Below are 25,837 nucleotides of genomic sequence, written 5' to 3' on the forward strand. Positions count from 1 at the left end.
TTCATAGCATTAAAAATTATATGGAATTCAAATTTCAGTGTCCATAAATAAAATGTTATTGGAGGCTGGGCATGGTGGCTCATGCCTGTGACCCTAGCACTCTGGGAGGCCAAGGCAGGAGGATTGCTTGAGCTCAGGAGTTTGAGACCAGCCTAAGTAAGAGCAAGACCTATCAATACTAAAAATAGAAAGCATCAGCCAGGCATCATGGCACATGCCTATATTCCCAGCTAATTGAGAGGCTGAAGCAGGAGGATCACTTGAGCCCAGGAGTTTGAGGTTGCAGTGAGCTATGATGACACCACTGCATTCTAGCCCACTCTAGCCGGGGCAACAGAGCGAGACCCTGTCAGAGTGAGACCCTGTCTGAGCAAGACCCTGTCACCAGGAAAAAAAAAAGTTACTGGAAGACAGCCATGCACATTCATTTATGTATTGTCTGTGCCAGCTTTCATATTACAAGGTCAGAGTTGAGTAGTTGCAACAGAGACCTTATGGCCTGCAAGTCTAAAATATTTCTATCTGGCTCTTTACAGAGAAAGTCAGCTGACCCCTTCTCTAGAGCATGGGGTTCAATATTTTCTAAAGGGCAATAAGAAAGAAGAACCACAGGAATGGGGAAGGAGACTTGAAACCATTTCATAAATTGAATCGATGAAGGTATTGAGTGTATTAAGCCACAGTAAAGAAGACCAAAGGACAAGATTATAGATTTCTTTAAATATTTAAAGAGTCAGTATGTGGAAGGGGCTTGTGTTTATGTCACTATAGTGAGAGAAACAATCTTGAAACTTCCAGGGAGTCACATATCAACTAAACATAAGAAAGCAACTTCTAAAGAGTCAAAGTTGACAATCCTAGAGGTCATGCAGCAAAAGAGCCAGCGCCCTGCTGTGGCTGGTATTTAAGCCAAAAGACAAGATGATCACCATCCATGATTATTATAGAAAGACTCTAACCAGTGGGTAGGAAGTTGAACTGGTTTAACGGTCCGGTTCTTTCTATGATTTTATCTCAAAAGAAAGAAATTGATCATAATTGGCAGGTGAAAGCATAATGAACAATTTCTACTACCACATTCACTAAGGATTAAACCCTACAGGGAGATATGTTTTTATTATATATTTTATATGTGCACTTTATTATATTATAGCTATTTATGTATAATAAATATATATCAGTTCAAATGGCATGTTAAAAAGAGGTCTCTCATTTAAATAAAGAGTACATCAGCTATAATAAGAATCACATTAGGAAAAGAAGGGTTATTTTTAGAAGAAGGGCTCCAGTTACACAAAATAAGGAAAGGACATCCACTGCTATATAAAATGAGCTGAAATCTTTCCTTGTGTGTTACTACAGGAAATTGGCATGACACTGCTTGAAAGAGGAAAAAAGTCTATATATAAAATGGAAAGGGGGAGGAATGTGTTTTTAAAAAGTGCTAAACTATAAAACACAGTTGAGGGCACAGTCGTGTGATTGACTTGCTCTGGACTTCTCCACCAAATAGTTTTACGAATGGCTCCACAAAGCACAGCCACCTGTTAGGCTGTTATTTAGGCCTATCTATTTTCAATGGCAATCTTGACACCCAAGCACGAGACACACCACCATAGCAACATAAACATCAGGGTACTAGAAAATAAAATTTAAAGTAGCAATTTATAGCTCCTGCAGGGCTGGAAATAAACTAATCTTTAAGCATTTATTACTGTGACACAACATTCCCACTGGGCAAATTCAGATTCTGTGGATGCTTCAAGGTTTCCCCACAGGCCGTTTGGAAAGTAGAGATTCCCAAACCATATTATACTGGATGGTCCTACTAAAATAAAGGTATTTAAAAGTGTGAGGTTTGCGTTTTCTCTTTCCAGCCAGCGCTGAGCGATGGGCATCTCTCGGGACAACTGAACAAGCGCCGCAAGACCGTGGGCAAGAGAAAGCCCTACCACAAGAAGCGGAAGTATGAGCTTCAGCGCCCCGCTGCCAACACAAAGATTGGCCCCTGCCCCATACACAAAGTCCATGTGCAAGAAATACCATGCCCTGAGGCTGGACGTGGGGAACTTCTCCTGGGGCTCAGAGTGTTGTACTCGGAAAACGAGGATCATTGATGTTGTCTACAATGCGTCCAATAACGAGCTGGTCCACACCAAGACCTTGGTAAAGAACTGCATCGTGCTTATTGATAGCACACTGTACTGACAGTGGTACACGTCCCACTATGCACTGCCCCTGGGCCGCAAGAAGGGGGCCAAGCTGACACCTGAGGAAGAAGAAATTTTAAACAAAAAACGATCCAAAAAAATTCAGAAGAAATATGATGAAAGGAAAAAGAATGCTAAAATCAGCAGTCTTCTGGAGGAGCAGTTTCAGCAGGGCAAGCTTCTCGCATGCATTGCGTCCAGACCAGGCCAGTGTGGCCGAGCAGGTGGCTATGTGCTAGAGGGCAAGGAGCTGGAGTTCTACCTGCGGAAAATCAAGGCCCGGAAAGGCAAATAACTCCTCCTCTCCCCTGTCTTAGTTCATGTAATAAAGGTGTTTATTGTTCTAAAAAAATAAAAAAATAAAAGTGTGAGACAATATCATTTTCTGCACAATACAGTATGATGATCAGGTGTCTATGCAGGGCCCACCAACCAACAATGATCGCTCCTGCCCTTATATTTGCTTAGTAGGCTCCCTATCTCATGTGTTCAGCCCTTATACAGGCAAAAAGAAGGGAATCTGACAGTTGAAATTGATAGTTGAGGCACAGGAAAATGAGTCTTCGATCAAATCATGGCTATCACATGGCAAGGACTCAGCTAGGTCTTCCCATTCCATGTCCACACTCCATAATAGTGAACAAACCTAAACTGGAAACCCCAACGCTGGGCAACCTATGGGTACTTTGGTTCAGGGAGATAAGATGCCAAGGCACTTAATTAAATAAAAGAGTAGAGAAAAATGAACAGATGAATCATGTTTAAAAATGCTTATGCCTCTTTTCAGAGGTCATACTTCCTGTGGGAGAGGCGCAGTGACCAGAACTTTAGGTTATGACCATTGTGTAAGATGTGGCCGATTTGCGATTCAAAAAGCTCCAACAAAAGCAGAAAGAAAGCTGAACATCCAGCTTGGAGATAAGACACACCCAGAGGTGTGTCCTGGAGTGGCAGCAAAGCCCTCCTGTCTGAGTGGGACAGGGTGGGCAGGTTCTCCCCTAGCCTATGATTTTGAGAGCCACGCAGGGCAAATCTGGAGCTTGGAGGACAGCAACACGGGCCTGCCTCCAGCCCTGAAACCACAGGCTGTTAGCTCTGATGCCACTTTGTCACTACACTTGTTACTTTTTTTTTTAACTTTTCTCCAAAAGAGAGGCCTGGAAGGTGGGGGGGGGGGGCGGGGGGGGCAGGTCTTTCACCAGGTATACAGAAGAGATTGTAGCCAGGACAACACCGAGCCTGCCATTCTAGGATGAAAAATAGATGAATCTATGATGAGGCTTTTGTGATGCCAGGGATTTGGCTGCTTTTGCTAGAAGAACCAGTACTGAACTCCCTCTTTAAAAAATAAGATGGTTTCTGACAGACATAACCAACATTTTTTTTTTTAAGAAACAACTCCTTAAGAACATGGGCAAAATGTTGAGCATCTGTGTAAATAATGGCTAATTTTAAATATACTTGACCCTTCAGAAGTGTTTTTTCTTGAAAAGGCTTAAGGGGATTATTCTATTTGGACAACTAATAGCCTAATTACTATTTTTTTTAAAACAACAACCACCACCACCAAGCTCCTTCTCAGCCAGATGTTGGCAAGAAAATACCTCTAAGTACCTCTAAAATATCTCTAAGTACACCTATATCTGCACTATAAGTCATGCTGCTCAAAACCACAATTATACTCAGCTGTGTCCAAGTTTCCGTCAAACACAATCCAAAAGAGGTGAACTATTAAATCCTGAATCTAAAGATTTTTTCATTTTGGACATGATGTCTCTTTACGAGAAGCAAAAACATATTTAAAAAATGAGCATTTGTCATGGCCTTCAGTATCCCAGGGTTTAAGCCTCCTGCTTGCAAGTTGCAATCTGTACCCCATGACTAAATGCAATTCTAGTTACCAAACTCCTGCACTTGGGTGGAGGTAGAGGGGAAATAGATAACCACATTTCATGTCTTTAAATCTGTCTTATTTTCACAGCTTTTTTAAGTATTGAGAAAATCACTCTCATCCAGCTTGTCACTTTTATGGAGGCTACAATAGTCCAAAATGGTGATGCATGTGACACGTAAGAGCCACATTAGTCTTTCCATCAGCATTGCCATCAGCATTATTATTTCAAGTCAGGGCAAATTCAGCAAAATGGTCCCAGTGGAGGGCCACGTCACCAGGACACTAACCATAGCGAATTTACACATTTTCAAAGACATGCCCATGGGCTCAGGCACAAACTGCTCCAGTGATGACCCCCATCCTCAAAACTACCCACCCACATAAGCAGGTAATCACAGGTCCCTTTTCTCAAACATCTATCCAATGTTGTTTTTCTACTCTAATTCCTAATTATAAGTTTAATTAGAGTGTTATTTTCTGTAACTTCTGTATTGCAGATGTGCAATTGGCAACATTAAGGGTTAAATAGACACCTGTTGTTCCAGGTACACTGGAAAATTCTGCCCAGACTGGATTGAAATTCTAAAGACCAACATTTTTCTAGGTAACTTCTTAGATAGTGTACATAACAAACTGTTCCTTGAGAGTGGCAGGACCATTGTACTATAAAATCTAATAAAATCCAGGTGGTTGGCTAGGGAGTTGAAAGCTCTATTTGAAGATATCACTAAAAGAATTGATAAGAACAAAAATGCTACAAAGTTAATTTATTAATAAGCCATTATAATGACTTAAATTATTTTTTCTCATGAGTTAAACTTTTATAAAATCCTAAAAAAATAAGCTAACATTTTAATTATACTTCCTTACTCAGAAAAAGGGGCCCATTAAATGTCTATTTCCACCTGGTACAGGAATAAAGCATTGTCTTTAATTAAATATTCTGTCTTCTACTTTAATAGAACACTTGGTACCAACCCTGCTTGTCTGAAATGCTTCTAAAATGCACTGGTATTTTTTCCTGTCTTACAAAGTATTCTAAACAAAATGCAATTTTTCTGATAAATGATAATATAGTAGTACTCCTAAATTAAAACTGTCAAGCACTTTGGCTATTGCTGCAAATGTGTAGGTAGGTCACTAATTGAGTCATTAATGCCACCCAAAATACAGATATGGACCCATCTTGTCATTTTCTTCCTTTGAAAGAAGGCAGAATTCAGAAAAAAAAAATTCTAGTTAGATTCTATTAATCTAAGTGTATTGGGTTTGTTTCAAGAAATGATGAACAAGTTTAATGATAAAGTACTACAACCGATGTTTTAAAAAAACCAAAACCTCACGAGATACCTAGAGTATTCATATTCATAGAGACAAAGCAGAACAGTGGTTGCCAGGGGTTGGGGGGAGGAAGAAATGGGAGTTAGTGTTTAACGGGTACAGAGTTTCAATTTTGCAAGATGAAAACTGTTCTGAAGATGAATGGTGGTGATGGTTGCATGACAATGTGAATGTAGTTAATGCTACCTAAAGCATATACTTAAAAATGGTTAAGATGGCAAATTTTATGTTATGTGTATTTTATCACAATTTTTTAAAATAATAAACATAAATTTTAAAAAACTGACCAGGATATATTAATAATACCCAATTAAGTGTGGTCACCTTCAAATAGTTCATTTTAGGTGACAACATGTTTATTTCAATAGTGTTGATATAGAGCAAAACATCTCTAAATCTCCCCTGTGGAATCTAGGGCAGGTTTGGGGTTTTTGTTTTTTCATTGTTTTTAATACTCTTGATAATGCCAAATGTCTTTGGAGCATGATTTTGAATTTTTTATTTTATTTTATTTATTTATTTTGAATTTTTTATTTTATTTTTTTAGAGACAGAGTCCCACTATGTTGCCCAGGCTGGTCTTGAACTCCTGGCCTCAAGTAATCCTCCTGCCTTAGCCTCCCAAATGCTGGGATTACAAGTATAAGCCACCATACTCAGCCACACTTTGAATTTTGAAAAAAGTCTCTTAGAATTCCATTTTCAAAATCATAACCATATCATGTTTAAAAAAGTTATTTCAGTCTATACACAGTGTGACTATAAAAGAACGATATTAATTTGGCCCGTGTGGTTTATAAACTGGCTCTGGAGGCAACACTAGTAAAAGTGAGCTGGAAGTTTACAAGGAGCAGTCATCTCAGCTGGAAGGGTAAACATATAACCTTGAATAGTACACTTTGATCATTTTTAATACCTTCCAATGTGCTTAGCTCCACATGAAGAGTTTTAAGTTTTCAACTAAATGTGCCAAAGACACAGCGCTGCTTGTCTGTTCCCATCATTATTTTCAGATACTAATTTTGAGAAACTCACAGGTGTTCATGAACTAACATCTCTGCTGATGATGCCTATGAAAGCCAAAGGTTTTTACTGCCATTAAAAGGAATAATTTCCACGAGTGTAGGGGTGGTTCTCTTTTTAGAGCTTGAACTACAAAAGTTATTTTCAAAGGGGAATATGATTCATTTATCAAAGTTAAACTGAGGAATGTCACTTCATTTGATATTCGTGTAAAATTGATCGTTTGATGGGAGATCAAACTTATAGACCACTCTCTTCTCTTATTGGAACAGAAGAACTACCTTTCCCTAATTATTTCCTTTGATAATCCTGAACAGGTTATTTAATCTGTAAGAAATTAGGATTTTTGATTGTGATAAAAAGAAATAACCTTGATTCTTTAGGATTCTAGGGAAGGCAGAACTCTATAGAGTTTGGCTACGGAGTTTGACCAGCCTAGGTGTGAATGTAGGTCCACCATTGACTAGCCATGTATGCACCTATGTTCCACATCTATAAAATGGGAATGATATCTAACTCATAGGACTGTTGTGAGGACTAAAGGAAACAAGAAAGCATTCAACAAATGTAATTTCTCTCTTGCCTTCCTTTGCATGTGGAACATGACTGCTATCAGTCCATGCATATACAATGGAAACCAAATTTTACAACCCTCATACTCTCCAAACTGTATGTTTCATGGGATGTGTTGCTAAGGCACACAGTGCTACTTTATTATGGACATGAAAGCAAAATTACTGCAAGGCCACACTCAACCAGGACCTTGCGACAGAGGATAACTATCTAGTTCCTCCCTGTTACGACCAAAAGAGCCAGGACAAGAAACGTTCACAATTTATGTAAGACATGAAGGTGGGGATGGTTCAGACAAGCAGAATGAGCCATGCAACACTCAGCTTTCTAAGCACTATTCAATCCTACCCAAGACTTTTCAGGAAGTTTGGGTACAGTAGTCATCAATAGGTCCTATCACAAGTTGTAAACCTTTCAGCCAGAGACAAGAGATAAATGAAACTTTGCCATTTTAAGAATAAATAAATGGGGGGAGGGGGAGCAAGGGCATTATTTGAAACCTTAAAATTTGTACCCCCATAATATGCTGAAATTTAAAAAAAGAATAAATAAATAAACCCTGCCACAATAGTTAAAACTAGAAAATACTGGATAGCTCTTGGGAAATATAAAGTATTCAACAAATGAGACCCAGTGCATTTGAAGGTTTAAAAAACTTAATTATAGTAGCATCCAAGTTAATCGTGACTTCTCATTCTGATACCTTTTCTTCTAAATAAATACACAGATTAGTTATTTTTGTCATAAAAAAATACAAAATCTAGTGCTCAGAAACACCTGGATCTGGCCTTAATAGAGCAAGTATAATCAAATCTGAACGGTGTGTGTGTGTGTGTGTGTGTGTGTGTGTTTGTGTGTAGATGACATGGGGTGGCAAAGCAGTCTTTGAAGATTAACTGCTTAGATTAGGTGCTTAAACAACATTGTTATAGGTTGTCATCAAATTATAATTGTTTGGCCAATCTCAATCTTCTCCAGGTGATTCAGCCTGGGAAAGAAACAACACCCTAAAGATGGTTAGATAGAATGCTAAAGAAATGAAAAGATGATGATGTTTTTTTCTTTGCTCAGGGACAATAGGAATTCTAGAAGGTCGTGCTTCACCCAAACTTAAAAAAAAGGAAAAATATAAATAAATAAAAGAGAGAGTCATTAGGTAAATTTGATCAAGAACTTACGTCGGCTACATGTTTACATATGTGAGTCGACTTTCACTAACGTCCAAAAAGGAGTTTTAAGAGCAGGCCCCTTTTATCAAAGTGCTGGGAAATGACAGAATGAGTCACTTTAATACTTGATGTCAAAATCTTGGTAAGCTCTGGCTTCAGTGTTTCTAAGTCAACAAACAGCCTTGTATAATGACTCAAAGCAGTCAGCCAGGAAGTGGTTGGTGACCCCAGACTCCTCTCTCTGTCACGGTTTGCAAAGCCAGTGGCCACATACGTCCTCTGCAGTGGGGCTCCCTTCTCGCCATTTGCCATCTGGGAAATTGGCCCAGGCTAACCTGGTGTGATTTTGCCATCCTAGAGAGAGATGAGTGAGACGAAGTTTTAAATAGCCAGTTAGCCGCCCTTAGAATAAAGCCCAAGGTAGGAATTCTCAAGGACATCTGCCAGACATTAATCAGGCAAAGGATTTACTTCCCATGTAGAGCCATTTCCTCCTGAATGTGTCTTCTAGAATTCATTCTGCTAACACGTTATTTCCCATTCAATGCTCATAGAAAGTAGAGACATGCACCTGGAGCCACAGCCAGAAAGATCCTGAGGTTTCTTCCACTCATGATGGCCACCAGCCTCCATTCCCTTATGTGGGCTCCTAAGGATAGTGAGTTTGATCCAGATAGGTTCCCCAGTACCCTCAGTACCAGGTAGCCCTGCAACTGGCCTTAAGGGCAGCTATTTCTTTTTCCCCCTAAGTATCATATTCTGACCTAAATCACATTCATTCTGGTCCAAATCTCACAGATTTTTCCCCATACTACCACAGAAGAGAACAACTTCCTTTGGAAAGCTGTCTAAATTCAAGACAACCAGAGCCATCTCCTTGGGGACAGGGACCATAACCTTCCAATTTATTCCTAATTCTAGTTCAACACTCTCTGTCAAGGGCTCTCTTTCTGAACATAGGAGTCTGTTCTGCTGAAACAAATTGGTAAGCAGCTCTATTTAAAAAACAAAACAAAACAAAAAAGCTTTATTGAGATATATTTTACATATAGATTCAATGGTTTTTTAAAACATATTTACAGAGTTGTGCAACCATTGCCATAATCTATTTTAAAATGGCAATAAAACTTCTCCAGTGTCCTCTGGCCTGTGAGCTACAGAAGGATTCTATCTTGCTTGCTGCTCCATCCCTAGCACCTGGCACACAGGAGTTCAATAAAACGCTGGTTACATGAATGCTTTCATGGTGTCCCAAATGCCACCCTGGAAGTTCCATATCCCTAAGTGTTCTGGATTCAAGGAATAACTACTTCTCTCCTCCACTGGAAACTGTGAATCCAGCCAATCTCCCTATGGTAGTCAGAATGGCTCCCAAGACTCCCACTACCCAGTGTAAACACTCTGTATATACATAATTCTCCTTCCCCTGACTGTAGGTGGGTCTGAGCTAACCAGCTGTGCCATTTTGGAAAAGAGTCTAGAAGTCAGAGACAACAAGTCAGAGAGATTTGAAGTTGCAGGAGAGGCTCTCCTCTTAGCCTTGAAAAAGCAAACTGCCATGTTGTAGAGAGAGCCACATGGCAGGAAATGGCAGGTGGCTTCTGGGAGCCGGCTTCTACCTGAAGTCCAGCAAGAAAGTGGGGACCTTAGGCCTATGACTGCAAGGAATTGAATTCTGCCAACAACCATTTTTGAGCTTGGATGACTCCAAGTTCGAGAAAGAAAGGCAGCCTGGCTAACACCTTGATTACAGCCTTGTGAGACCCTGAGCAGCCATGCCATGCCCAGACTTCTGACTTACAGAAACTGTGAACTTATAAATGGGTGTTATTTTAATCTGCTGAATTTGTGATGATGTGTTACAAAGCAATGGAAAACAAATATATGTACTCCTCTGGGAACTGGGAAAAAAATAGTCAGATTACATTAACTCCTAGGAATGGCTGCCCCCAAACCTCTCAAGGGTATTGCTAAGGAATTTTAGAATGAGGATGTTTTAAATATAAAAGAATCTCTAAGTGGTAAAATTTCAGGCAGTATGAAACTTAAGTGAAAAATATTTAAACAATGTAAAGGAAGACATATAGGGTCAACTTTCCTCAAAAGGTTTTAGTTTTTCTTAGCTTCTTCCCATTCATTCATTCAGCAAGTATGTATTATGTGCCAGACCCTAGGTTTAAAAACAGAGCTGCATGTTCCAATAGGGCAACCACAAGCTACACGTGGTTATTCTGCACTGCAAACAGGTCAGTGCAAATTGAGACGTGCTGTAAGTGGAAAATATACACCAGACTTCAAAGCCTTAGTGTGAAAGAAAAATACGTAAAATGATCTTATCAATATTTTCATATGTGGATTACATGTTGAAAAGATAATGATGGAGATAGATAACAGGTAAACAAATCAATAAAGTACTGATTAGGATAAATGCTATGAAGGAAATAACAGGTGTAGAGACAGGTCGAACATAATAGGGTACAGCTACTGTAGATGGTGTGGTCAGGAAAGACGTTTCCACTCATAAACCCACAAATTTGCTTATATGTTTAAGTTTTAACATGACAGTGGTAGTTGGATGGAGGCCTGAAAAAGCTGACAAAGGCAGTTGGTCAGTTGCAGGCCATCACTTTACCCCATTCCCATTGGGTTTCATGTAAATGGCGCCCCCTGGCGGTGTGCACCACTGCAACCCTGTTGGTTTGTATGAATTGTATGTTTTTGTAAATTGTGGGTTGTATAGTACAAAAAGTAAAGCTTCCAACATAATGTTTTCGAACAACTTTACATTTTCCAGATACGAGTGGATTTTTAGTTTTAATATTTATAATACACTTGGGCCTCATCTGCCTTGTAACTTACAAAAAAAAACCCACTTCACTACCACAAAATTTCTAGGATGAGTCAGAGAGGGTGGGCAGTTGGCAGTCTGCAATCTGAAATTCTCCTTTTCCTCTCCCAGTGGGTTGAATTTGCTAAAGATACCTAAAACCTATCCTACTTCTCACTACAAATCAGCTGACTTCTAGAACTCTTTTTTTTAACCCTGAATAGGGGCAGAGGTGTTACCCAGTTTTCAAAAACAGTTTTCAGAGTTGGCTCCAAGCGTACAGAACTCCACGCAACAGAAAACAGGCAGCCAGGGTGCAGCGACCTCACTCAGGCAACTAAAGCAATGAACCTAGACGTACTTTTCCAGTAATTACTACTCCTGAAAAACACGTTTACTGCCTGTCACTGTGCACACACTTTTATATTTTTTAGAAACTCAAAACGTTGTGATTCTCCCTTCCCCTGCCACACACACACTTCCCTAATAGACACTCGGGGGTGAGGGTGAGTGTTGAAAGTATATTAATTTCTTTAAAAACTGCCTACAACAAATAGTAACCTCTATTCCCCTAAAATGATAACCTTTCTGAAACGAAGATTACTTGCTTTTCTTTGGATATCAGTCACATTCATTTAATCAGACATAGGTTTCTAAGTTGACTTTTAGGAGCCTTAGGAACTTGTACAATGTCTTTGTAATGAAAAGTAAAAGTTAATTACTACCTACTTTTAACTAGGGTTTTGTTAACAATAGTTTGCCTTTTTTCCCACTAAGGCCCAGAATCTGTTTCCTGTGATAGGTATTCACACTCAAATACAGGGAAAACGTAGCCTCCTTCATGCACAAAGTCAATTTCACTGACCAACCAAGAGGACGGCATCTGCTCCTTGTCTGTTCCATTAGTGGTGAAAGGTTTGCACTTATCCATTAACTGGCCTTCCTTTCCCCTGGTTCCCCCCCACGACAAAGAATGGAGCTTTGCAAGATAGCTGGACAAACCTCCATTGTTCTCTGGCTGTGGAACAAGCAAAGGAAACTACCTGGAACATGCAGAAATCAAACTCATGACCCTGGCCTTGGTTCTTGTCAACTAACAGGGGAAAAAAAATCAAAATAGTTCATTCTTTAAAAAAAACATTTTCCAAATTATGTTTATGAGGAATCTTAGAGAAGCTCTATGAGATTATTCAAAGGAATTTTTATCCTTTATATTCAGGGGTATCATACTTTACAAGAAATAAAGTCACTGCCAACATCACACTTAAAATCTGTTTCCTTCAAGAATTTCTGCCCTGATACATTTGTGGATTCATTTTATGAAAATTGCTTAAAATGGAGAACAGGAAGCACTATTAAGCATTTTGGTATCTCCATTCATGTCATTCCTGAGGCAGTACCACCCCATCCCAAATCTGTTCTCAGAAATGTATGCAAGAAACTCTCCGGGGACCCAGGGAGGCTGGATAAAGTGCACTGACTCCCTGCCAGAGCAAAGAACAAAATAATATTCTGTATGAAAAGTTGTTTTTCTTTTCCTTTTTTTTTCTTTTCTCTTTCCTTTTTTCTTGGAGGAGAGGGGAATGTTTCTATTTTTCTTCATTGTGCACCAAATCCCTAAGGACCACAAATCAATCCCTAAAAGTACACACACTAATGTTAATGCAGTCAGAACAGGAACTGTTAAACAGTAAAAAAAAGCAATGAAAACTAAAGAACGCCTGCCTCAGATAATATTAGGACGTGCTTAGCTCTTGAGGGACCCTTATCTTGCCAACAAGTACCTCTGGGGGAGGTGGAGGGGTGATCCAAGAGTATTGAGGATGGTGTGCGACATGGTGGAACCAGTGATAGCACCAAGGAGTAGCTGGGGGGGGGGGGGCAGAGTAGTGGAGGTCTTGAACTCCACCATCACCTCTCATCAAACCACACATCCAAAAGCCATCTCAACCAACATACAATTTAAGCAAAACCAGTGAGCTGGTTATACAAAAGCATCTTCCAGTGGAGTCCCCTGGCCACTCTTCCAATAGGTTCCAACAGGGACATGCTCCCTACATGTTACCCACCCTGAGTCCCCAACCCACCTTCAACTAGAGACCACCAGCGTATCTGTTTTACACATGGGGCTTAGGGGTGATATTTTTTTCCAACAAGGAATCCCAGAGGAGAGAAAATTGTATAGAGTAAAAGAGCTTTGATCCAGAAATCAGAAGACTTGGGTTCTAGCCTAGAGGTGCTGGGGTAGCAACTAACTGAGCCTTCTACAGGTTCGTCTTCTCCTCCATGAAACGAAATAGCTCAACTATAAATCATCTTGAATAGTCCTTCCAAGTCTAAAATTCTAGAATCTACATCACTAAATCTTTCAAACGAAGACAATGACAACTTTCCCTTTATAGCAACTGTCAGCTCCCAGGGACTTTTCCTGTTCATAACTTTCCAACAGGCTTATATTTAGTTCAGAGGCTACTACATTTAACACAAATGGGGAGACTATTTCAATGAAGTTTTTTGATTAAAATTAATCCATGGAATGTTACTTCTCATAGTTCTCTACTCTGAAATTAATGTCTAAAATACACACACACCAAAAATCTCACCAACACTCTGATCTAGACTTTAGTTCAGCTTTATTTTATCTCTCAGAACTGTTCTTTTTTCCTAGAACTAGGGAACATTTTTATGTGTTAAAATAAGGCTAAAGAAATAGTAGAAACTAGTACTATCTATAACAAGTCAAAAGGCCTCTGATTTTTCATTTAGTTGATAGTGCTGACTTTATCTGTTTTCAAGAAATGTTTTTCCTTTTGGTGGATTAAATACTAGCGGCAGGCAAAAAGCAGAGTAAGGAAAAACAAATAATGGGTTTCACCAGGCTCTCCTTTGGCTTGGCTATTAACTAGTTGTGTGGCCTGGAGCACATTACTTAACATTTCTGAATCTCAGCTTACTTGCCTGCAAAATATGGTTAATAACATATGGATGCTCCCAATGCTCCCCCCCACACACACACTACCAGGGGGTTAAATGGGGAAATAGGAGAATAAGGCCAGGGACAAGGGACACACAGTGTTGGTCCTCTCACTGACTCTCCAAAACACAGACATTCGCTTCATTTTCAAAAGTATGGACACCTCTACTAATGAACTGTGGTGGTTAAACAGAAACGAGTTCCAGAAGTTCCATGTAGGTGGAATCAAGTCCAAAGCCAATCAAGAGTTGAAGCAGCCGGGTGTGGTGGCTCACGCCTGTAATCCTAGCACTTTGGGAGGCCAAGGTGGGCGGATTGCTCAAGGTCAGGAGTTCGAAATCAGCCTGAGCGAGACCCCATCTCTACCAAAAATAGAAATAAATTAATTGACCAACTAAAAATATATATACAAAAAAAAATTAGCCAGGCATGGTGGCGCATGCCTGTAGTCCCAGCTACTCGGGAGGCTGAGGCAGTAGGATTGCTGAGCCCCGGAGATTGAGGTTGCTGTGAGCCAGGCTGACGCCACGGCACTCACTCTAGCCTGGGCAACAAACTGAGACTCTGTCTCAAAAAAAAAAAAAGAGTTGAAGCAAAAGTTGGGCTTCCAAAGTCTACCTAATTTGATGGTCAATGTCTTCTTTGGAGAAACTTAAGTTGCTTCCCAGTTTTCAATGTTAAAGTCAGTGGGACAGTGCAAAGGAGGATGGTGGAGATTTTAAGATTTACTACCAGTTCAGACTCTGAAGGTCTAACATCTGGCGAGCTAGACCTAGTTTTCTCATCCGTTGTCAGATTTAGTTCACCTGAATCCTTCCCGTTGGAAACTCTTGTCAATCTAAATTGCGCCCCCCCCCACCCGGCCGTTTTCTCTAGCAAAGCAGAAAATGACTTCAGTATATGGCCTTCATGCTTATTTTATCCAAATGAATTATACATTAAATAGTTTATAATTATACATTATATTACAGGTGGAGTCTGATTTTGTTGGCCAATTAAAAAAGGAAGGGCCTTCACTTATACCACTCAAACATAATTACTTCACTGTGTACTTGTGGGTATGTCTGCACAAAAAAAAAAAGTGGGGAAAGAGCTCTGCCTGAGGGTTTCAGAAATCCTGAAAAGGGAACTGACCAGGATAAAAAGGTTTTGTCTGTAGTAGAGAAGATTCTAGAACAGATTCTTTTCTTGACTATCACCCACAATTTTCTTCTTTTTTTTTTGAGACAGAGTCTCGCTTTGTTGCTCAAGCTAGAGTGAGTGCCGTGGCATCAGCCTAGCTCACAGCAACCTCAAACTCCTGGGCTCAAGCAATCCTGCTGCCTCAGCCTCCCAAGTAGCTGGGACTACAGGATGCGCCACCACGCCTGGCTAATTTTTTCTATATATATTAGTTGGCCAATTAATTTCTTTCTATTTTCTTTTTTTATAGTAGAGATGGGGGTCTTGCTCTTGCTCAGGCTGGTTTCGAACTCCTGACCTCAAGCAATCCACCCGCCTCAGCCTCCCAGAGTGCTAGGATTACAGGCGTGAGCCTATCCACAATTTTTAAAAAAATATTTCACCCAGTCCCAACACGGCTCCTAGATTCCAAACTCCTAGCAAGAAATAAGGTCATTAGGAGATGGAGTAGAGGCATGCACACCTCCCAGCTGACTGCTCCAAGTGCAGCTGCCCACCAGGTGGGAAGAGCTCAACCTTTGCTAGAAATACTCCATTCATTTGCCATCCTCATCCTCCACAAAGCTCTGTGCTGCTTGTCCACTTAAAAAGTCAGACAGATCCCAAAACTCTGCCTACCCACAGGGAATCCTCCCTTCCAGACCCTCCTCAAATGCCAACAAACTCCAAAGCTCAGTTGATCATTCTGGGGGAGCCGACCTCTCCCTCGTTGGCAGCCAGTGGTGTCCCTATAATACGTTTGGTAAACTCGGAGCTACTTTGATCTTGTCTTGGGTTATACTTTGGTCTTGCCTTAACACTTGTTTCAGATGACAAATGAAGATAGCCCCTGTGCACAGCCACATTCTTAGTTATACATCTTTTTCTTGCTCAAAGCACAGAGTCCCTTTCACAAAGTAGTGGCTCAGTAACCTATCTGATAGATTAAAAGCACTGTATTTAAATAAAAAGACGGTTTGGGTCAATGATTTCATACGTGTTGCCACACCAAACCATACTAGTGAGTTGCAAATTGCCTTCAGCCTGGCTTCACAATCCTTCCCTGGACAGACGCTAAGCAGTTGTGAAATCACCAAAAAGGTGGGGAGGAAGAGGGGAGGAAAGGGAAGCCAGGGCCGGAGTGATCCTCACTGAGTCACCATTTCCTGGATGATGGAGCGCCCAGCTTCGGGGGGTCGGGAGAACGGAACCCGAGTAGCGCGAGAGGTCGAACCCCAGCCCCTAGCCACACACCCGGCCACGGCGACCACGGAGTGGGGGCCGCGGGGCACCCGCGTGCTGGAGCGCCCCCCTATGGCCGCTCCCCGCTAGCCAGCGGACCACGCTCCCGGCGGCGGAAGAAACAAGAGACTCAGAAAGTTTCCGAGCCTGGCGGTTTGCTAAAGCACCGAGCCAGGTCCGGGAGCCTCGAAGGGCGGGCGTGCTGGGAGCGGCGCCCAGGTCCACAGCGACCGTGAGAAGTCGGGGACCACACGGACCCCTCCCCCCAAAGGCTCCGAGGTGCCCTCCCGCGAGGCTCGGGACCTCCAGATCTCGGGGGCGCAGGACTTCTCCCAGCACCTCGACCGTACAGTGGCGGGAGAGGAAGCTGAGCCCACTGCCAGGACTGGGTGCCCCCCACTCCCCAGCTACAGAGTGCGCTTGGGGTTGGATTTATCCATTTTCTTAATTGGAGGGAGGGGGCGCACCAACTCCCTTTGGCTTATTCAGATCCTCAGCAATCAGGATTCTGGGAGCCCACCGCCCCACCCAACGCCGCCCTCCCCCACTGGGGTGACAAGTGGAAACAGCAAATCCCCTTCCTCCTCCCCCTCCAGCCTCTGGTTTGAGAGGCAATGTCCACCTGGGTTTGTTTCCCTGCCGCCCGCAGTGGACACACCGGCCAGGAGGCGGCGGTGGGGGACCCAGCGCCCCGGGGCAGGGGCCTCCGAGCGGGCGAGGCCGGGCCGGGCGCGGCGCTTACCTCGTCCACGGTGAGCGGCATGCAGATCCGGTACTCCTTCAGCAGCATGGTCCTGCCGGCCGCGGACGCCCGGGGCAGGAAGCAGGGGGTCCCAACTAGCCTGCCGCCCAGGCGCAGGGCAGGGCACCCGGAGCCCGGCGCTCGGAGCTGGCCGGCGAAGCAGACCCGGCGGTGGACGCTCAGCTCTTGGTTTCCTCCTCCCCGCCCGAGAGCATGTCAAGGTTCGAGTCCCGGTGCTCGCAGCTCCCCGCCTCCTTCCTTGCCGAGGTCGGTGCTCCCGGAATGCGGTGTTGCAAAGTCAGGGAGGGTGGGAGGGAGACCCGCTGGATACGGCTCTGATCGGCTGCCCGGGTGGTGGGAGAGGCCACCAGATCAGGACATGCCCAGCAGCGGGCGAGGGAGGAAAAAAGAGATTTCCAAAAATTAAAACGAATGCACAAAAGTCACCGGCTCGATCCGCCTCCGAAAAGCAGACCTGAACCTGGCGACCCCCCTCCTCCGGCCGATCTGCCCAGTGCTAATGTCACCAGGAACACATTGCAGCCGGAGCCGGAGATGCTGACTTTCCAGACAAAGGCTCGATCAGCTTCTCTCCTTGGGCGGTAAACAAGATTCCCTGCTCTTTTTAGGGCCGGTCCCCGAGCCGCTCCAGGGCTCGGCAGGGGGAGAAAAGGGAAGCCGCCGCCGCCGCCCTCGGCGCTGCCCGGTTGGGGCCCCGGGTGCCTCCCACCTCGGCCCGCGGCTGCCAGGGGCGGGCGGGAGGAAGCTGGCGCCTTCCGCGCGAGTCCCCTCCCCCGAGTCCCTCGGCTCCCCGGGCGCCGTGCGTGCCCGCGAGTTTGCAGCCACCTCGCCGGGGCCGGAGAGTCCTCGCGGAGCTGCAGTGTGCCTGGGGCCGGGGAGGTGGGTGCGGGAGGAGCGAGCGCGAGCGAGGCTGACATCAGCAGCGGCCGCGGCGGGGAGGGTAGCCCCATCCGGCCAATGGGGAAATGGCAAAGAATGTGGAGGATTTAAACAAAACAGCATGTCTCTCCCGGGCTGCTGCCAGACGGCGGGGCTGCCCCAGCCGAGCCGGCCAGTGCTGGGCGCATCGGGAAGAGGGGCTTCTCCTGGCTCATCTGCCCTTCAAAGCTGCCCTCAAAAGTGCCCTGGGTGCCGCAGTGCTCCTTCCAGCCACTCCGGGAAGCTTCTGGTCTCTTGACCTTAGGAAAAAGTCTGTACAAATGCCCACCACCAACGTTTTAACTTTGGTCCAGTAAGCAAATCCAGTGCTGGAGAGGCAATGGGATTTGAGAGCAGGAGAACAAACCCTTGCCTGGTTTCCTAACTGGTTTCAGAAAAGGAATCTTGGAAAACTGGGAAGAACAGCAGTGTGAATGGAAATAAAGTACAAACATAAAGAAGGAACAGGGAGAGCAGGAACTCTACCTAGCCTGTCACCTCTCCTGGCCCAGCCCTGCAATCCCACTGCAGGGTGTGCAAAGCAGAAAGAGTAGGTTTTTACATCAGCACTCCTAAGTTCAAAAAGTCACAGTGAAATGTCAATGAAAATGCCTGGAGTGGTGGTATTTCATCCATATTAAACAGATCCCTCATTTAACCACAAGAAGCACATTCTTCAGTTACTCAGGAAGCAGCACTAACTGCTGAAGTCTGTTTTTCATTTGTCTGGTATTTTTAAGCTTGTTTTTCTGAAAAGTTGCTGGATGAAAAACGAATCAGTTGCCTGTACAAGAATAACCTGTAAGCAAAATCTTTGCTCTGAAAAAATATTCATGTTCTAAAGTTCTGCAGCTACTCACAGAGCTCACATGGCCTCAATATTAAGATATTATATTTTGGATTATGATTAATTAATAAGTAGTTAGCCAATATAACGAAGTTAGGCTTGTGGTAAAAGTCATCCAGATGGCTAGAGAGAATGTGTAACTGTGTGGACGTGATACAAAGCCTGCTAGGTAAGTGACTCCCTATATCCAGCTTATATTTTAGTGACAACTATTTTCTAGATAAATGCTTTCCAGAGTTGGCTCAGAAATATTCACAGCAACTAATTAAAGCTAAACCAAATTCCTCGAGGTGGAAAATCTAAATCTGACACTGTAGTGTTGAATAATAACACATTGAAAGTCTGTGATACGGAAAGAAATTCAAGCTGTTTTTCTTTTTTTTTTTTTACTTCTTACTTGAAAACAAGTGTAGTGGCTTCACTTTGGGCACCTAATAATCTTACCAGAGGCAACCAGGGAATGTATTGGCTAGCCACACAGAGGCATGCACACAGGACGTCAGGATAGGTGGACTCTATTCCTGGCTTCCTAGACATTTCCTGACATTGATTCTGGAATGAAGTAGTCTGCTGATGGGCATTGTGTCTGAGGAACTACTTCTCTAAATTTCTCAAACTGTAAATTGTCATGTATACGATTCTTCCCCAAATCTCATGTTGTCAGGTGACTTCTCCATTGGATTCTTTTTCTTTTCATTCAGTCCATCCGCATGCCTGGTCACATTAATCGTGTGCAAGCACCGCTCTAACTCTGCCACCTTAAAACCTTTTAATGATTCTCTATGGCCTGCTGAGTGAGTCAAAATTCCTTGGCAGGAGGTTCAAGGCTCTGAGTCTACCTTTCCCACATCAGTCCACTACACTTCCCAGCCCTCCTCCAGCCAAGTGAGGCAAATCTGCTACCAGGAGAAGGCCTCCACTTTTCTACCTTGACCCTTCTGCTTGTCCCATGGGCTTCACAGAGAATCCCTCTCCCCAGTTCATCCCCCAGGACACCATTTTAAAGCTGGGCCTTTCCAATCACTTTTAGAAAGTGATTCTAATGGCAGAGTGGTGGACAAAAGGATACCAGAGGCAGGAGGTCATTATATTATTATAATATACAGGAGACAGACAGACAGGCTCTGAATTAGACTGGGGATGAAGAAAAGAGGATGAATTCCGAAGATGTGGACAGGACTTGGGGGCATTCACTACGACCATACTTGCGGTGGGGAGAGCAGAGGGCGAGTTTATTCATTCATAAGTCATTCGCTCTGAGGGAGGAGAGCGCCATCTACTGGTCAAGCATGGATTGTGTAAAAATGTTTGAAATGCTGGCAAGTGTCTGGCAAGAATTGCATCTTTGTTTCTTTTCAACCAATGAAGTCGCAATATCTACTTACAAAGAGCCTTTAAGATTTGCTATCATCATTATGGATAATAATGATGTTCCATTAGCAATGTACGATCTGCGGTTACAGATCATCACATATTTTTAAAATAGGGGTGGCTCACCGAAGGCAAAAAGAGGAACACAGAGTAAAGTTATCATAGAGGAATGATAAGACCAGGAGGAAAAGAATAGTAGGCTTTGCATGTTTGCAACAGCATATTTTCTCAGATAAGTGACAGCCTCTGAAGGCAAGGGTTCTCCAAACGCAGGAAAGGGGGAGCTGCACAACAAACCACCTAAAGAGCTTTTTCAACGAATTCTCTTCGCAGGCACCCTGATGCTGCCCTCCCTCATTGAAATCTCTCTCAGTCTGTGTGACAAAACTGTAAGGTCTTGACCCACCTCTGTAAATTGCCTCTGTAAGAAGAGTGTAACGACAGACTCTCTGGCTCTGTTCAAACCATGTTTTGCTCCTAGAATATCCCTGGTACTCCTGAAGCAAAATATTATAGTTCTTCCCACCTTCCTCTCTCCTACCCACAATATCTGAGCTCTGTGGGTTCATCAAGGCCCATTGCAAACCCTATCTCCCACACAGATCCATTCTAGAAAACTCTTTACCTTTCTAGACAACCAAAAACGCTTATCTGGACTATTCATTTTGGTTCTTGTTTATATGCAAGTGTGGCCTTTATATATAATGTGACATGCAGTACTCTTACGTGTTTCACCTGTTCTCCAACTCCCAGGCATGATGGTAAGTTTTCTGAGGACAGATCATGTCCTATCTGCATCATCTGGAAAATGAAGCATGGTGAGGGATATTGTAGGTGCCCAATAAACATCTATTAGATGTACACATATATTAGTGCAGGGTTCTTAACATCAGTGCTATTGACATGTTGGGCCAGATAATTCTTTGTTGTGGGGGTCACTGTAGGATGTTTAGCGGTGTCCCTGACCTTATTTGCTAGATGTCAGTAGCAACACCCCCAAACGCCCACACACCCACACACACACACACACACACACTGCCAAATTTGAGGGGGTTGTGGTAATGGATCATTAGTGTAATATTCATTAATCTTTTTTTTTTTTTTTAGACAAGAGTCTCACTCTGTTGCCCCGGCTAGAATGTCATGGCGTCAGCCTAGCTCACAGCAACTTTACACTCCTGGGCTCAAGCGATCCTTCTGCCTCAGCCTCCCAAGTAGCTGGGACTACAGGCATGCGCCACTATGCCCAGCTAATTTTTTCTATTTTTGATAGAGATGGGGTCTCGCTTTTGCTCAGGCTGCTCTCGAACTCTTGAGCTCAAACAATCCTCCTGCCTTGGCCTCCCAGAGTGCTAGGATTACGGGCGTGAACCACTGCGCCTGGACTATTCATTAATCTTTTTTTAGAGATGGAGTCTTGCTATTTGCCAGGCTGGTCTTGAACTCCTGGCCTCAAGTGATCCTCCCACCTCGGCTTCCCAAAGTGTTGGGATTACAGGTGTGAGTCACCATACCCAGCCCTCATTAACCTTATCTACATGTTTAGCTACTCAAAGAAGCAGCTTGTTGAAAGACTGACATTTAGTTTGTCAAAATGAAGGCTAAGGAAGGAAGGAATAAAACAAACCAAGTAGCTCTTGATAAAGACCCTTTTCTGGCTGGATGTGGTGGCTCACACCTGTAATCCTAGCACTCTAAGGAGGCCAAGGCAGGAGGATTGCTTAAGGTCAGGAGTTTGAGACCAGCCTGAGCAAGAGCAAGACCCTGTCTCTACTAAAAATAGAAAGAAATTAATTGGCCAACTAAAAATATATAGAAAAAAATTAGCCAGGCATGGTGGTGCATGTCTGTAGTCCCAGCTACCTGGGAGGCTGAGGCAGTAAGATTGCTTGAGCCCAGGAGTTTGAGGTTGCTGTGAGCTAGGCTGATGCCATGGCACTCTACCCCAGGCAACACAGTGAGACTCTGTCTCAAGAAAAAAAGACCTTTTTCTGTTTGTTTTTACCTTATCCTTGATTACTTGGTTAAGGTAGTATCCGCCAGCTTTTTCCACTGTAAAGTTACTATTTTTCCCTTCCCATACTCTATGCTGTGCAAGCAAGTCATTCAGTCCAGCCCACACTCAAGTCAGTGCAATTAAGCTCCACCTCACTGAGGGGAGCATATCTACATATACTAATATATAATGTGGAATTCTTCTGCAAGATTTGTGCCTTCTCCCCCATTTATCTAATTATTCAATAATTTATATATATCAGTATGGATTCATGTACATATATTTTATACTTTGAATTATAATCAATATTACATTATTTATTCTGTTGCTCAAATAGTTCCAGCTTTGGCCATTGGGAAGCTCTTTCAGGTGGGCTCTGTGTCCTTTTGACATGGCCCCCCTTTTTAAAGGATGGATTTTGAAAATCAAATGTTATTCTTGGTAATTAATTTTTTGTATAAAATATTAATTGCTTAATTCCAACAAAGTCTAAGTGTGTGTGCTTAAATATCTATGTTTGATCTTATTTGGTTACTAAGCAAATGTTATATTCTTTCTTAATAAAATGACTTCAAGGAAGTCCCAAGGCAATGCTTATGTGTAGACCCTTTTATCAGGACTCTGTTAAATACTGGAAACATCTTTGATGTGGAATTGCTCAAAGCCGTTCAGTAAATGCCCATAAAATAAAAATGAATTGACAGTGATGTGATACAAATTGCTTCACATAAAAACAAAAAAAACCTGGAGGTTCCATAGCCAAAAGTACAAATTCTTTTTTAATTAATAAGCTAATAACAAATTAATCAAAATTTTGCTTTTTATTGCATTACCTGTTTTTCAGAAATTGGCAAAACATTGGAATATTCCAAGATGAAATGAAAGGCCTAAACTTTCTTGCTAAGTCTTCAAATTACCTGCAGGATGACCTAGGAGAAAATACAGTATTAAGACCATTGTATCATAGTTATTGGTTTCTCATTTCAGGCATGGGGTCTCAAAGTCTGCCACTGTGACATTCTTTTGGGAGGAAAACTCCAATTTAGTATTTTGTTCACACGGTAAGACTATGTGTAACCTGTAGTGACTGGAGAGAAATTTTAGGGATGAAAAAAATGTTGTCTTTGACCCTGAGTGTCCTTTAAGTGGAGGTATCTGAGGAATCATAACTCATAGTATTTAATGCAAAAGCATATTTGACCTACTATCATCAATTGGTATTAGCACAGATCTAGAAATAGTATTCCTTAGCTATGCTGTGGCATAGAGACATCATGTAATTTCACTTCTTATGGAGCATCTTAAATATTCCCTAAGAGAAAAAGAAATTATATTGGCTATTAATAGTACATAATAATTTATATCAAAACCCCAGTTTAAAACTTACTTAGGTGACTATAGCAGGCTGAATCATGGTCCCCAAAGATATCCAATCCTAATCTCAAGAACCTGAAAAATGTTGCCTCATATAAGAAAAGGGTCTTTGCAGATGTGGTTAAATTAAGGATTTTGAGATGGTGATTATCTTGAATTATCTGGTTGGGCCCTAAATATACTCACAAGTGTCTGTATAAGAGAGAGGCAGAGGGAGAGTTGCATACACGAAGAAGAGGAGAAGGCAATGTGACCACAAAGGCAGAGAGTAGAGTGATGCAGCCACAAGCCAAGGAATGCTGGCAGCCACCAGAATCAAGGAATGGATTATTTCCTAAACCCTACAAAGGGAGCAAGCTCCTGCCACACCTTGATTTAGCTCAGTGATACTGATTCTAGACTTGTTGACAATACACTGTGAGAGGACAAATTTCTATTGTTTTAAACCACTAAACTTGTGGTAATTTATTACCGAAGGAAGAAGAAATGAATACAATGATTTACGTTGACTAATCTAACTGTACTTGGCATGAAGTAATTCCAACACAGAACCAAGAGATTTACTCAAATGATAAAATACAGTGTAATTTTCTCTACAAAATGATTCACAGCAGGCTGGAAAACAGCAATTCCTCTAATTGCCTTTAAAACAGGCAATTTACAAAAACAAATATTTTACACACCACATTTTAGGAACATTTCTGCAATATAAGACTCATCATTTTAGATACCATAAATATATTAACAGGTCCCAAATTCAAACCTCTAGCCCTAATGACTCCTGTTAATTTGAAACTTGTATATCGTCTTACCTTCATAACATTGCCACTTGAATATCCAATAGGCACCTCAGACTTAACACACCTCAAACTGAGCTCCTTCTCTCTTCCCCTTAACTTACTTCTCCCTGATCTGCTCCAACTTGGTAAATGGCAACTCCATCTTTCCAGATACTTAGGCCAAAAATCTAGTAGGTTTTTTTTTTCTTTTTTTTGAGATAGGGTCTCACTCTGTCGCAGTGACTAGAATACAGTGGTGTCATCATAGTTCACTGTAACCTCAAACTCCTAGGCTCAAGCGATCCTCCTGCCTCAGCCTTCCAGTAGCTGGGACTATAGGCATGCCATCATATCCAACTAATTTTTTTAAAAATTTCTTTGTGGAGACGGGATCTTGCTCTTCCTCAGGGTGGTCTCAATCTCCTAGCCTTCAGCAATCCTCCTGCCTTGGCCTCCCAAAGTGCTAGTTACAGGCAAGATCCACTGCACCCAGCCTTGCAAGTATGTTTGTGCCCTCTCCTCTCACATCCATCAGCAAATCCTGTCTTGGCTCTGTCTTCATAAGATATCCAGAATCCAGCCACTTCTTACCACCTGCACTGCCTCTACCCCAGTCTAAGTCGCCATCATCTTCCTCCTGGATTGTTGCAATAACCTCCCGACTAGTCTCCCAACTTCTGCCCAATCTAGACACCACACAGCAGCAAGAGTGATTCTTTTAATATGTAAATCAGCTCTTGCTGCTCCCTTGCCCAAAACCCCCAATGGCTTCCCATCTCACTCAGAGTAAAAACCAACTCCTTATAAGGGCCAAATTGCCCTAAACCTCATCTCTGACAACTCTTGCCCTCACTCATTCTGGTCTGGTCACTCTGACCTCGTTGCTCTTCATACCAGCCATGATCTGATTGTTCTCACTTCAGGGTTCTTGCACCTGCTGCAGCCTCTGCCTGGAAGCTTCATCCCCATATTCGCAAGACTCCTCCCCTACTTGTTTCAGGTATTGGCACCCTAGGGATTCCTTCTTTGTCCACTTCCCAAATACTTATCACTACCCACCCTGTCCCCCTGCAGGTATTTACATGTTTATTTTCTGTCTCCCCCCCCCCTTTGAATTTTCACTTCCCGGAAGGTAGGAACTATGTGCACAGCCAATAAGCTGAACATGCCAGAAATGCCAAATATGAAAAACTATACCAAACATAGTAATTAATGTATGGACACATTATTTTCAATAATTAGTATCATAATATTTATTACCACAGTTCTTTCTGAATAAACTTTTTCCAATCAGCATTTATCCCCTGCTTTTAAAATAAGTTATTCCTCCACTGCCAATTTTTCCCTTCTGAAGCCATCTTCTTTCTCACAAAGCC

General features: G+C 42.6%; 1 protein-coding gene and 1 pseudogene across 1 annotated transcript in view; one reads left to right on the forward strand and one right to left on the reverse strand.

Annotated features, from left to right (window-relative positions):
* The window catches only part of PITPNC1 (phosphatidylinositol transfer protein cytoplasmic 1), a 260,223-nt gene that overhangs the window by 231,182 nt on the left and 3,204 nt on the right, over positions 1-25,837 (reverse strand). Inside the window, exons 2-3 of the mRNA XM_012747303.3 lie at positions 23,142-23,237; positions 21,048-21,113 (exon numbers count right to left, since the gene is read on the reverse strand). Coding sequence (XP_012602757.1) covers positions 21,048-21,113 — 66 coding nt within the window. The 5' untranslated portion in view covers positions 23,142-23,237. The remainder of the gene's footprint in view (positions 1-21,047; positions 21,114-23,141; positions 23,238-25,837) is intronic.
* On the forward strand, positions 1,891-2,556 carry LOC105861633 (small ribosomal subunit protein eS8 pseudogene; annotated as a pseudogene).

Source organism: Microcebus murinus, chromosome 18, assembly GCF_040939455.1.
Source record: "Microcebus murinus isolate Inina chromosome 18, M.murinus_Inina_mat1.0, whole genome shotgun sequence".
Taxonomy (NCBI): Eukaryota; Metazoa; Chordata; class Mammalia; order Primates; family Cheirogaleidae; genus Microcebus; species Microcebus murinus.